At 48.1% G+C, this 14,413-nt stretch overlaps 1 protein-coding gene and 1 long non-coding RNA gene across 3 annotated transcripts in view; one reads left to right on the forward strand and one right to left on the reverse strand.

The window, feature by feature from the left end:
- Positions 1 to 6,201, reverse strand: LOC118251114 (uncharacterized). 2 transcript variants are annotated; one of them, XR_004779664.2, is made up of 3 exons: positions 6,057 to 6,201; positions 4,448 to 4,583; positions 1 to 1,888 (listed from the first exon to the last, which is right to left on the reverse strand). It is a non-coding gene; the product is annotated as an uncharacterized LOC118251114 (long non-coding RNA). The 2 variants fall into 2 exon arrangements; XR_004779663.2 differs by having other exon boundaries at positions 4,441 to 4,583.
- SLC1A4 (solute carrier family 1 member 4) overlaps positions 5,768 to 14,413 on the forward strand; it is a 26,618-nt gene continuing 17,972 nt past the window's right edge. The window contains exon 1 of the mRNA XM_035552905.2: positions 5,768 to 6,355. Coding sequence (XP_035408798.1) covers positions 5,826 to 6,355 — 530 coding nt within the window. The 5' untranslated portion in view covers positions 5,768 to 5,825. The remainder of the gene's footprint in view (positions 6,356 to 14,413) is intronic.

Raw genomic sequence — 14,413 nt, forward strand, 5'->3', positions numbered from 1 at the left:
TCGAAACCATTCTGATTTTGAAGAAGTAGGCAACACACACAGTTTTAAATTTATTCCTGGTTCAATACAACTTTGTTTCCAAAGCCACTCAAAGGAGCCTTACAGTAAACAAGGTCATGTGTGTGGGAGGGTATTATTCTATATTTTTTATTTAATTGTTGGTAAAACTGCATGTGCCTTTGGAGAATAAAGTTAAATATTTACCCCAGATCAACCATCCCTGTCTGCAGAGTTTATGTTTTGTTGGAGTTTGGGCACACAAGTGGTATTTGCAAAATTCCCTGCCTGCCTCTGCTATTATAAAATATGCTCACAAAGGCCTATTTTCTTTCACACTCAGAATATTTTCAGTCAGGCATGAGAACATACACGGCCTGGAAAGACGGTGAATCCGGATGTGACAGTATGATAGGATTATGTCTGGGACTGGCTTATTTCGGGTGCTGGCCAGGAATCTCTATGAGGAATAGTCTTGGGACTTGTTTCTGTGATTTCAGATGTCTCAAAATCAGGTTTAGTCAGATGGTACAGGTCGCTTCGTGCAGGTGGCTGGACCCTGCAGTAGGCCAGCGGTGAGGTGAGCATGATGGTGGTACCTCCAGCACACTTCTTCTTCCTGCCAGAGGCTGGCAGGGAGCATTTCTGTGATGTGGCTGGAGTCTGTCCAAATCGCTTGGCATCCCAGGCCCAACAAAGTCTTCTTGCCAAGCTAAAGTCTGCATACCGAGGCAGTACTCTAGGCCTTCCTGCCTCAGCCAGTGTGATGCAGCTCCTCTGAGGACTTCATTTTGCCTTGTGGGAAACAAGCTCTCTCCCACATGCTTTTCATGCCTTCTCTTCAGGAAACAAGGCCACTCTGTAATATGGCCCCTTGGGACACTGCAAGCTGCCCAGAACATCTCAGCTGAGATGTTTTGGAGCACCTTTATTCAAACTTCAATTGAAAAACAAAAATATACAACCAAACCCTTCCTGCCCTCTTCCCTTTCATCTCACTCCTTTCTCCACCCACTGTGACTTTCATGCGTCAGTCTTCGAACTACTTCAAATTAAAGCAGTCACAGGAAATGGGCAGATGATCTATTTCTAAACCTACAGAGGCACATTTGTGTTAGGTCTCAGAAGAACAGAGGCTAAACAGCAACCAGATCTCTGCAGACGAAAATTTCTCTCACCCAAGGAAGCTCCTGAAAGCTGCAAAAGAACTTGCTGGTTGTATGAAAAGGGCGATACCTACCAGCAGGAGGAAAGAAGGAAGCAGAGGTGGCATGACTAGTGTTTGCTGTATACAATTGGTAAGAGGTTTTGTAGGAAATATGGTCCAAGGGCTGCCCTAATCTGTGTCAAGAGGGCATGAATCAAGAGTGAGACTCAAGAAGCTGAAAACAACCCTTCTTCTTCTTTCATCTGATTCCTCCCTTAGCAAAGAAACTCAAATACGATTTCTTTTAGACATTTTGTTGACCTTGCTCAGGTAAAAAGTTTCTTCTCTGGGAAACCTAGGGGTGTAGCAATCACTGCTTCACTTCATGTACTTTGCTCTTTCAAAAGTATCTGTTACATACAGTGCATTGTGTGTGCGCTTTGTGGTAGTATATAATGACACCTAACATATTCAGTAGGACAGACAGATTCTGTGTACTAAATCCATGGAAATGCAGGGTGGATTCCACTTTTTTCCATCCCCAGAAACAAAATCACAAAGCAGAACCTGGCTTTCATACCTTCATTTATGGCTGAGATGTGCAGCACTGTGACGTTAACAGTCAGATGTGACTTTTTGCAGATAACACAGCTCTTGCCCTCCAGAGGCTTGATTTTACACAGAGGCCACCATGAAGCTCAGAGCTAGCTCCAGATGTGGATGTCCTTGGAGCCCAAAGTACACCTGAATTTTAGAGGCCAGGCCAGGAAAAAAAAAAAAAAAAAGGATGCAGTTCAGAAGCCAGCTTAAATCCGCTCTGAGGAAAAATAGCTTGAGTGTGTAAGGTGGAATGAGTGTAATGTATACAGAAGTCACACCGGGAGGTAAATAATGATTTTCTGCAGTATTGTTGTACAGTCTTTTTTATGGTGACACCTGCATTGTGAGTTGGGGGTTCACCTGACAGAAAATAACTGAAAGCTGGATATCCTAAGCTAATCATCTAGGTCTTCTCTACATGCAGTGGAGTGTGCTTGATACCCCCACGGGAATTTCATCTCATCTGCCTCTCTTAGATGGGGGTGACCTTACCTGTATCTCTGTTGACTATGGAAAAAACAAGATTTGCCTAGATTAGAAATTAAACTTCTAGGTAAATTAGTTAAATTACATAACTCCCATCCTAAGTGTCCATCCCACTGGTTTTCAGCAAAATCATGGTAAACATTAATAATGGGAATGGATGAGCAGTAGGAAAAAGGAATTGGAAATCTTTCCTCAGAGGTTTTTGTCTGAGGAAGTTTCTGTATCAACTTCCCTAAAAAAAGTAGGATTTTTTTGGAGAGAAATGGCTCAAAATAAGTCCTGTACTCTGCTTGCTTGGTGCTGAAAAATAGAGGGGAAGGACCTGATTCCACTACAGTTGTCAAGGTTTTTTCATTCCCTTCACTGAGGCTGAAATTTCAAATACCCACCATGAAAAAGAGGTATCAAACAGAATTTGACTGAAAATCAGCAGGACCTCTTCATTCCTGGGGCAGTGGTGAAAACTATGTTTGCTCTCTCCTGATTCAAAGCAAAAGGAAATTTGGTTTCATTTAAAAGGAACAGTTTGATTATCTGTTTGTTTTTGCCTGCTTATGATCTCTCTGATGTTTTCTGGAGGAAGGACTCTAGCCTGGTGCAGGTGAAAGCCAAGACAAAACCAAAATCTTAAAGTTGCAATAGGGGAAGTCAAAAACCCTAATTTAGAAGCACCATGGGAGTGGACATTGGAAACATGCAGGCTCATTCACTGGAAAGCTACCAAGATCTACAAGTGCTGAAATGAAAACATGACACAACAGATCAGTCAACACTTCCTACTGAATAAATCAGCAGGCTTCAATGTTAATTGCTGCAGCCATCCATGAACTCTCACAGGGTGCAGAAAAACAGTTAGTTCTGCCTAGAACTTTTTTTGGGATCGTGGTCATTCATATGGTTCACCAGAAGAAATATTAAGAGTAGTATAACTGTTTGGAATGGTGTTTGGATCAAAAAAATGAAGAGAAGAAAATGGAGAGAATACTGGAAATACGAAACCTCATAAGGTCATGATGAGGAAGCTTGACACAGGCATCCCTAGGTTGGGGTGTTCTTCCCAAAGGGAAGACTGACCAGCCTTAGCACAGGTTGAAAAACATGCAGTGGGATCTAGGATTTTGGGTTGAGGGTGTGCTCCTGCGGGTCAGCCGGCTGTTCTCCTGACACTGCTCTGAGCAAAGCCAACCATGCACGACCATGGAGAGATTGACTGATAATGTGGAAAAGGCCCGATTTTAATTCTTGCACTTGCCTCATACACTGTGCTGCTACCAATGAGTTTTCCGATTTCATACGTTCTTCTTGCTCGTGCATCCCTGAATTTCTCCCCTAGGTTTTCAGTCTGCATATGGGAACACACCATTTGCGTATTATTAAAGTAATCCATGAAAATTACTAATTAATTAATGCATGATATTAATGAGTATTATTAAAGTCAATAGGATATTCGCCACAGCCAAGGGCAGAAGAGGAGTAACATTTTGTTTTTTTTCCATTGGACTTTACAGTGCAGCAGGGAGTAGGCACATGAGGACAATTTTCAGTGGTCTTGTGGGTACAGTAAGTCACAGTGGGCTTAGAATGCAATGAGGGAAATCATCAAGAAACGCTTTGTAACAGTAATGGTGGGGTTTCCATAAGGGATGGATTAGAGAGTCTGTGGCATCTGCATCACTAGAAGTCTAAAACCAGGTGAGACCAGCATTTGTTATGATGGGTGTAAGGAGAATTAATTTTCTGCTAGGGTAGGAAGTGGACTGGATATGTCTCTAATAAACTTAATCTTCTATCTCTATAATAAAAAATAGTGCAACCTTTGCAAAAAGACAGGTTAAACCTCTCTGTTCAGGGCCTCAAGTACATATTTGAGGTCTGCATGGGAATAGGTCAAAAACATATTTCCAGTTTGCAATGCCCTGTAAATAGGTTGTATCTTTAAATAAATTTAAGTAAAATTTAAATTAAATTTTTAATTTAAATTACTTAAATTAAATTTAAGTAAATAGCTTATATCTTTAAAAAAAAAAAACAGTTTTAAAGCACCTAGGTATCTTTTCACTTCTTTTTGAAATAGGTGGAATTGAATGTCTTTGAAAGTGTCTGCAGATGCTTACTTTCCTGTTTAGTCCTCTTAATTCTCCCTCATAGTTCCACAAATCAAGTGTTCCTTAAAAGTTATCAGGAAAAAAAGAAAATCAAGAAAAATATACCTGGTACCTTGAGTCACATGTGTGAACAAGCTGCAAGTCAAGACTGCATTGAGCTCTGAGGCAGGTGGTGGTGGACACAGTTGTGGTGACAATTCCCAGGAGCTCCAGCCACAAGGTAAGGATCTTTAGGTCTATCCATGAGGCTGGAAAGTAGAAAAGACTCTCATTAAATCAGGATTATGGCCCCATCACACCCTGTCAGCCTGCTTAATTACTCTGGGCTACTCAAAAAGCAAATGTGCTGCTGGCTATTTTTACAGCGCGTTTTCTGCTAGGCTGTGTTTTGCTGATGTCAAGGAAATTAACTGAAACAAAGCCTCTTTCCAAATCTGGGGGCAAGTGTGTGCTATGGAGGCACTATGGGTAGACATGGAGAGGCCAGTGTGAGCCCTGGGACACTGAGGGGATGGTATGAGCCGTGGGGACAGTGAGGGGGACACCAAGGAGGACACTGAGGGGACATGTGAGAGCTGTGGGGATGATGAAGGGAGATGTGTGCTGTGGGGACACTGAGGGGGCACGTGTGTGTGTTGTGGGGACATTGAGGAGACACTGAGGGAACATGTGAGAGCTGTGGGGACAATAAAGGGAGATGTGTGTTCTGTGGTGTCACTGTGGGACACTCTACGGGGACACTAAAGGGGACATGTGAGATCTGTGGGGACAACGAAGGGAGTGTGTGCACTGTGGGGACACTGAGAGACACTCTAAGGGAGACACTAAGGGGACGTATGTGAGCTGTGGGGCCACCAAGGGGATCACAGAGGGGAAATGCGAGAGCTGTGGGGACACAGGGTGACACTGAAGGGACCTGTGACTACTATGGGGACATTAACAGGTCTTGTGAGAGCCATGGGGACACTGAGGGGACATATGTGAGCTGTGGGGCCCCCAAGGGGGACACAGAGGTGACATGAAAGCTGTGTGGACACTAAGGGGCCCTCTGAGGAGGACACTATAGGGACCTGTGATTACCGTGGGGACACTGAAGGGTCATTTCAGAGCTGTGAGGACACCGAGGGGACATATGCGAGCTGTGGGGCCCCCAAGGGGGACACCGAGGGGCCATGTGAGAGCCGTTGGGGCACCGAGGGCCCACGTACGCGCGGCGGGGACACCGCTCGGGGGGCGCGGAGGGGCCGTGCGCGTCCCTCGGCCAGCCATGGCGCTGAGGGGCCGGGCATCGGCGGGCAAACGGCTGCGGCGGCGCGGGCTGGGGTCGCTCCGACCCGCTCCCTTCCGCGCCGTCCCGTTCCGGGCCGCGCCGGGGCAGCACCGCCCCTCGGCCGCCGGGTCCCTCCCTCCTCCGGGGCGGGCGGGTAGGGAGAGGCGGGCGGCTAGCGGGACGCAGGCAGCGAGCGAGCACGGAGCGAGCCGCCAGCAGCATGGAGCCGGCGGGCAGCATGGAGAAGGGGGACGGCGGGGAGAAGGCGGGCAACGGCCACGCGGAGGGCGCTGAGGAAGGCGGCGGCGGAGGAGGAGGGCGGCTGCGGGGCTGCCGGGGCTTCCTGCGGCGCAACGCGCTGGTGGTGCTGACCGTGTCGGGGGTGGTGGCCGGCGTGGCGCTGGGCGCCGCGGTGCGGGGAGCGGCGCTGAGCCCGGCGCAGGTGGCTTACCTGGCCTTCCCCGGGGAGCTGCTGCTGCGCATGCTGCGCATGGTCATCCTGCCGCTGGTGGTCTGCAGCCTGGTGTCGGGCGCCGCCAGCCTCGACACGCGCTCCCTCGGCCGCCTGGGAGGCATCGCCGTCGCCTACTTCTTAGGCACCACGCTGCTGGCCTCCGGCCTCGCCGTCGCCCTCGGCTTCATCATCCGCCCCGGCGCCGGGGCATCCGCCCTCAACACGCCCGGCTTGGGGCTGCCGGGCGCTGCGCCCCCCAGCAAGAAGACGGTGGACTCCTTCCTCGACCTCGTCAGGTAGGGCCTCCCTCCCTCCCTCCTTCCCTCCCTCCCTCCCTCCCGACCCGGAGGATGATGACAGACCCGGCGATGTTGCACGCTGCCGCTCGGGCACCCCCCTCCTTCCTCCTTCCTCCTCCCTCCTCCCTCCTGCGGGCTGGCCGCCTCGCTCCCTCAGCCTGCCTTCCCTCAGCCTTCTTCCATCCCTCAGCCTGCCTTCCCTCAACCTTCCTCCCACCCTCTCTCCTAATCTTTTTGGCCTGGTGGTTGTGAGGGTGGCGAGTGTTTGCCCATGGCTGGGTGCGCGGCACCTTCTCTTGCCCCGCTGCCTGTTGTCGGCCATCTCCGGAGCCAGGCAGCTCTTCTCATCTGTCACACACACCTTTTTCTTTTGTGTTTTTGTATTTCCCCCCCTCCAACCTTTGTTCGGTCTCTTCACAGGAATCCCAACCTGTCTTTGCCTCTTGTTGCACCTTCACCTCCCTTAGGTACAGGTGTGGAAACACAACCCTGTATTTTCATCAAGGAGGTACCCAGAACATCACGCGGCATGTTAGCACCCTCCATAAAGGGCAAAAGCTGCAGACATAACCTTTTTTCTTTTTTCTCAGAGCCCATGTCTTGTCAAGATCTGCCCAGCTCTTTAAATAAAAGAGAAACAATTACATAAATGAGGCAGACATCCAGGCAACTTCTCGAGTCCCAGACTTCCAGCAGCGTTCGCGCTCTGCTGACTTGTGGTGCAGAACCCGAGACGCGAAGGACTGATGCGTCTTGTTATCCTGGGTCAGATTCTGCCACTTTTTCATACCCGAGGGCAGTCACAGGGAAGTACCGCGAGCGTCTGAGGGAAGTGGTGGAATAAGGTAAAACCGGGGAGCTGCCGCTGGGGCTCCCCTGGCAGATGCAGCTGAGGGAGTAACGGGAAGTGGTGGAGGACAGAGTGTGGAAGTTCGCGGAAATGTTGGAAGATGGAGGTCTGTGGAGGTGGCAGGTCTTCTTACTGAGATGTAGACAGAAGCGTAAGGGAGATGACCTGCAACGTACCAGCCAAGTGGCCAAAGAGCTGTGCTTAGCAGGTTTCTTGGTCATCGCAAAGCAGAGGGGAGGACTCTTAATTTGTATCTTTGCTTTTTGAGTTCAGTTTTTCAACTGAGACACTTTTTGATGCATCTGGGTAAACAGACATGACAGCAAAGATAAAAAGAGTTTCTAAAGTGAAAATCTATATTTAGAAATCCGTGTTTTTGTCCTTTTCTCCCCCATCTCCAGATGGACCAGTCCAGTGGCCCATTGGCCATCATATATTTCATATCCGTAACCTCTTACGGCCAACCCTGACAATTCTTGACAGACCGTGTTGAGAAGTAATAACAGGACAGTGGGAGCAGGTGGCCTGGCTGTGAAGGTGGCAAGGAGCTGATAAAAGCAGCGTGAAGGAAAATCACAAAAGGAGGAGTCAGCACGATAGTAGGTGCTGGGAAGCAGATGACTGTTGTGGCTGTCCCGGGGTGCATCCTAGCGTGGCTGCTGCAGCTGGTGTTTTTTTTGCTGTGTCGCCATGCTGCGTGGAGTAGGATGTAGCTGAGAAATGGGACAGGGATGATCCAGTGAGCTTGCGATTGTGGATGTTGTCTGTGAACTTGGGAGCAGAAAGCTGCTTCTTGCTCTGGGCTGTAAATGCAGATGGGGAGTTCATCTTCCAAGTTATAACGCAGATGGGGTTGAGACCTTCACTCCAAAGTTATGCTCATTATGGCGAGACTTGGGGGAAGCATGCTGATTGCAGACTGATTTCCTCCGGGAAGTGAGGTGCCAGGGGCTTTCCCCCAACACATGTGTGGTGCCCTTTGAATTCAACTTTTTCTCAGAGCTCCAGGCAAGAGTTATGGTGGCCACGCCGGGCAGTCCAGTTGCCAGAGCCATGACAGCGAAATTTAGTCAGAAAGAGAGGATTTTGGACACAGAGCCATCACTGTGCTGTCCTCTAAAACTCCTGATCTTAACATAGATCCCTGACAGGCCTGGGGATGGAGTGAGTTGTGTGACTCTCTGGAAATAATACCTACCTCTCCCTTTTAATTATTTTTTTTTTTTAACTGTTCTTGAAAACGTGGGAATTTTGGTTTGAGAATTGGTCTCAGTCCCTGCTGTGGTGGAAGGCTCCAGGAGACCAGCCTTGTCTTCAGTTAAGGAGGCCTCAGCTCTGGAGGGCCGAAACCATTGCCTTCAGCATGGGTGGGTCTCGCAGCTCTGAGCTTTTTTGGTTTTTGGTTCATGAAACTTCCCATTAGACAAAAGAGAACTCAGTTTTTCAGTTGTGTCACAAGAGTCCCTGTGTCCCTCAAGGCTTTACTGCTCAGTCATTTTCAGATGAAAGGTGAAAACCATCACTATCATTTTCAGATAAAAGGAGCAACCAGGCTGAGTCCCCCAGCAGTACTGAAAACATGCAACACGTGGCCTAAGGAAGTCACGGCTGTGAGTCAAATATTTACCATGGCTTCTGCAGGGATGACACAGGGTGTCCTTTCCCAGGATGCAGATCCTTTCTGCGCTTGGGAAGTTTATTAATTAATGACCAAAGACGCTGCTTTCCGTCGTCGCAGTGATGTCTGGAGGTCATCTTAATACTTGGTCATGGTTTTCTGTTTCCCAGTCTAAAGCTTCCACATAAATACACATCTATGCATGCAGACGTGGCCTCTGGAAAAGAGATTTATCTTGGGCTTCAGAAATAAATGAATGTTGACTCACTGGTGAACCAGAGGCTGCTGGTCTCAGCTATAGATGGGCCTTGTGAACATCTCCAGAGCATCTGACGCGGAGAGCAGCTCCGTTGTGCCAAACATCAGAGCAGCAGAAGATGAGGACAGAGCCTGACCAGGGAGAGACAGGTGGAGTGGTGAGGAGGAGGTGACAGCAGCCACCAACTAACACATCCCACTCGTAGCTCGGTGGAAGGTGGTTGAATCAGCAAGATCAAATGTTTTGCAAGAATCTATCGATTTGTCAACGCTTCTGATGGGCAATTGTCAAGACTGCATGTTTCAATAAGGTCAGAGTTTTGTTTTGGCTCTGATGTGTATTTGTTGATTCAACAACATCGAACAGTTTCGCGGGAACTTATTGATTCAGTCGAAATTTCCAACGGCGGATGGTCCTGACATTTCGTTTCAGTGAGGTCAATGTTTTGCTGGAATTATAAATGAAAGACTTGAGTAGAAAATCTCACTCATCAAAAAGGAACGTTTCAACAAAGTATTTTACAGTACTTTTAGTGGAAAAAAGGTCTCAGATGGTGGTTTTCTTTGCCCTATTTTGGGATGAAAACATATTTTGAAACCATGGCGTTGGCTTTGGGACGGGAATTCTGTTTTTGTTTTTAATCCAGCCGTAGCTGTAGCAGTTGTGAGTGGGAAGGAGGTAGCATCATTAGCTTTTTATAGGAAGGGTACGCAGAGGTCCAGGTGTTTGCCTCAAGCAGTAAGGTCAGGGTTTCTCGGGCCGACAGACAAGCCTACTGCAGTTTAAATTTTATTGCTCCTTTCTGTCTCACTGCCAGAGGTTACCAGCTGGGCTGCCAAAGGGAGTACCCACGGCGCTGTGAGCAAGCCCGTGAATTACCTCCAAGCGCCGTCGAAGCTGGAGGAAAGGCAGGCGTGAGTTTGAGCACAGGGAAAAGCAGCAACCGCGTTTTGCCAGGTGGCCTGAGGAGCAGAGGGCCAGGATGGACCTTGGAGAAGGTGGGCTCCAGAGCACTTGTTCAGACACCAGTCACCCCAGAAACACTTGCTCCTTAAAGCCCTAGTTTTCCACTCTGAAATCCTGATGTGGAGACAGAGAGCAAAACTTTACAGTTAGGAAAGGAGGGGGAGATGCCACCTTCGTGGTGGTAACTAGATTTAAGAGGTGGCTGGGAGCAGCTGCAGTTATGCAGATGTTCCTGTGATATGCTAACCACGAGGTTTTGTAGCTGGATGACTAGCTGTTAACTCTGGGGTACCCTCAGAAAAAGGAGAAATAGTAAATGTTACTGTCCACCTTCGCTTGTGTCATTTTCTCAGCCTGGATCCTCCCTTGAAGCGGAGGGGTTGCTGACTGAGTTTTATAGTAAGCACTTAGCGTTTTGTTCACCTGCCTGCACTGTATATGTTTTTAAAATTATCTGTAGAAAGCTTCTGAACATGTGTGTTCCTTTCTCTCAGAACTAGTTCCCTTTTACTGCTGACTCCTCCCAGTTATGCTTTATTTCCCAGGCAAAGTAAATACAGACTGGACCATTAAGACAAAAAAAAATCAAATATCTGTTATAAGTAAATAACATCTTCAAGTTTCTGCGAGTTAAAGCAGATGCACACACTCACAATTAATTTATATATCCAAGACATGCATTGTGCATCCACATACCTACAGAAATGCAGACCAGAAAAATTCTTGTGTGATAGTGAATGAAAATCCTGAGACAGAAAGAAAAATAAAGCTACTAGAGCAATCCAGACTGTGATGTGTTCTGGCAGATTTTCAGATGGCAATGAAGTTGCTGTCGGTGGACTGCTACCATTGAAAAGACTTCATTGAAAAACAGGAGATAACAATACAGAATATTTTTTTTCTAATGTTCACCCATTTGGTCCAGGCGTCCTCAGAAAAATACGTTTTCCAACAGCAAGGCTTTTGGCCTCAGAAGTGGAACCTTTTTGTAAGAAGCAATAGAAGAGGAATGCTTGTTATTTTAGGGTTTTGTTCTGCTTGCCTGGATTTCCCTTCATGGTTTTGCTGCCAGAGCAAAGCAGTTTGCAGAGCTCTAGCAAAAGGATCATTTAGAAACAGCGATTAATAATAATCCCCTATACATGCAGCAAAGGAGTTCCTGTGCCAGCCTTACCCCACTGGTGGAAAGACACAGGGTAAGGAGGAGAGAGGAATTTGACCATAATGTCAAAATCGATAAGAGTGGGAGCTACAGCCTCCAGAGCACTGCCGTGGAGCTGCAGTTGCACACTTGGTGTATACTGTGCTTCCTCACCTCCGACAACCCCCTTTCCCTTTTGTGTGAGCTCTGGCACGGCAAAATACATCTTTCTTTAGCCTTTACAGGAACTCCTCTTTAGAGTAGCCAAACAGAAAGTATGCAAACCCCGAAACTTCTGCTGCTGGTGCTGTCGCTGTATCTGGTTCCTATTTTAAGAGAATTTGAGATTGGTGCTTCCTCACACCAGGCGATGTGCAGGTACGTGGGGGTTTCCTTGCTCAGCCCAGCTGCCGCTCCGGCCCCAAGGTGCAGCTGTTACTCTTGACAGCTGTGGATTTTTGTTCTTTTTGTCCGTCTGCAGCTCCGAGAGGGGCACAGAGTCTCTCTGTATCAGATACTTCACCACTACGAAGGTTTCACCTCTTTGCGTCATGGGCCCCAGGCTGCCTGATCCCAGAGCCCTGCGCCAGGCTCCTTATCACCCAGACTCAGGGTTTGCTCGCGGGCATGCTCTTGTGATAACCCGCTGCGAAAAGCCGACCACGTTCTTCAGCAAGGGCACGGCAGTGGCAGGGATGGGGTCAGCAAAACGAGCAGCAGTAACCAGCAATCCAGTGACAGAGCCGTGCTGATTTCCTTCAGCTCCCTATCCATGTCTGGTGTGGACATGTCATCCATGTCATCCAGAGCTAGAAACCTACAGATCTGGGCCGTGCAGGAGCACCAGCTGGCAGGCACCCGCGTTTAATTTGCACGCCCAATTACCCAGCTTTTCTGTTTGCTGCTTCACCCGGGCAGGAGGGGTGTTTGCGCTTCCCTGCACGACCCCTCGGCTCGCCTGGGGACGCGGACTCGTGGGGACAGACCCGGGTCTGCTTTGCTGCGGTCGGTGAGCTTTGCTTCGCCACACACGCCGAGCGAAGCCTGCGGGCACAGATGTGCCCAGGCAGGTCACGAGGCGGCTTTTGTCTCCTCCTGAAGCTCCCGGCATCCTGGCCCCTGTTTTTTAGGCACTGGGGTGGTGTTTTTGCACAAAGACATCTTACGTGATGGAGCTGAAAACCTGCGGTCTGACTCACGTGTAATTAAAGCTTAATTTAATTCGCATGCTAACTGATCTTAGTGAGGGATGAGCATGGTCTGTGCAGAACTCGTGTCTCTGTGATAAGCTGTGTATTTGGGGATTGCTTTTTATGAGCTCGGAGCTTTTCTTCAACACCAGGATTTGAAACAAAGAGGAGCAAAACGTTTCTGTACATGCCGTGAATTAGTCAGGTGTGCTTAAAAGTTGGACGGAACAAAACACGTGATGCAAGGGAACCTTTGGGTCCTCCTGAGCTGCTGAACTGAGTGAGAGCCAAATTTACCACTTGGTGGACTGTCAAAAACACTCTTCTCTGTCCTCAGAAACGAGTCCAGTGGCTGGTGCTGCAGGGGTGAAGCAGGGCGGCTGCAGTATGCTCGCGTTTGAATAGCTTAGTGCGCTGCTTTGCGTCTGAAGCAAGAACCTGCCCCTTGTCTTCATGTAGTAGGGCTACTGACATCACTCAAGTATGTGCTTTAAGTATATGCTTGTAGTTAAGTTAGTGTTTAATTACTGGGGCCCATGCCTGACGTACTGTGTAAATTATGGAGGTTTGGGTTCCTCGGCCACATTTAAACGCTGGAGAAACATATTGTTTGGGCTTTGGGGTTGCTTCCTTTGGTTTTGTTTTGTCAGGATGGAAAAGCTGATTAAAAAAAAAAAATTTGATTTCTGTGTGGTTTTCAGTCTTTTTTCATCTCTCTGCTCCTTCAAAATCCAGTCAATTCTTTTCTAATAACCACCCCGATACGAAAAATTGAAATGATGTGGTCTGATTTTTCCAACAGCATGTTTTCCTTTTTCTTTTGGTTAAGAATGTGCACTGAGCTGGCCCATTCATACATGTGGCATTTTACTCCAGATAGAAATAAGTGTGCTTTGACTTTGGGAGGTTTTTCTGCACCCAAAAGTTCCAGCTGTGAAAGCATTTCTGCATTTTAGCAGCTCCATATGTACTACATGACCAGTTCTTAAGCATCTTTGTGGGGTTAGAGCTGTCTCCTGCTTTCAGGCAGACGGCTATATTGGCAAAGGAGAAAAAATTGCATGCTAGGTGGAATTTAGACTCAGAAAGTCCAATTATTCTTAAAACAGGTTGTCCTATACAGCTGCCTCCTGACACACTTGTAGTGCAACAGGAGGAGGGGGTGAGGCAGTTCTCAGCAGCCCCACGTTTGATGAAGGGCTGTGTGCTTCGCACTGTTGTCAAGGCTGTGGGAAAATCCTCGTCGTGTGGCAGGGTTACAGAGCTGCGCAATGGAAAAGACCGAAGTCCTTATCTGTGCCGTATCTTAATCTTTCATGAGCTCCTCTCCCTCTTGCTTTCGAAGATTTGACTCTGCTGCTCTGTTTCTTGTTGTGGTTTGGATTTGAGCTTTCATGGGATGATCGCAACCAAAACCCTGATTTAAAATTGTGTTTGCCAGGATAAGTACAGCAAAACTGGGGGGGATAACAGGACAGAGATTGAAGAGAACTGCGGCTTTCTTTGAGCCCATTTCTGTGCAGTGCGAGGAGCAAAGGATGGGGAGAAGCTACCCCAATTCTTTTTGCCACAATTAATTGGCTCTGGGTAAGGTCTTTTGTTTTCTTACCATGAGAATTCCTGTCCCTCCGTACAGCGTTCAGCTGGCAGTGTTTCCAGTTCATCCCCCCAGCCTCCCTGCCCTCACCAGCTAGGGTCCTGTCGTCTGCCTGGTGAGGAGCTGCTTCTGTGCCCGTTTTGCGTTCTGACACAGCAAAAAAAGCTGCTGTTTGGCCCAGGAAGCTCATGCTCTTTACCCACCGTATGGAAAGAAAGGAAGCGTGGCATTAAAAACAACTGGTGAACTATAAAATGCAACAAGAAGCAACTTCTTCCTTACATGCCCCAGTTAATCATTTTGCCTGTCTGTGTTGCTTAATAGATGCACCGAGTGCCCAATGCAAGCGATTGTCACTTTGCACGCTATCCTCTCTGCACAGACCTGCTGCTCAATGTGCATTTCTGGGTGAAGGCACTGTGAATTCGGGTGTT

This window comes from Cygnus atratus, chromosome 3 (assembly GCF_013377495.2).
Source record: "Cygnus atratus isolate AKBS03 ecotype Queensland, Australia chromosome 3, CAtr_DNAZoo_HiC_assembly, whole genome shotgun sequence".
NCBI classification, from domain to species: Eukaryota; Metazoa; Chordata; class Aves; order Anseriformes; family Anatidae; genus Cygnus; species Cygnus atratus.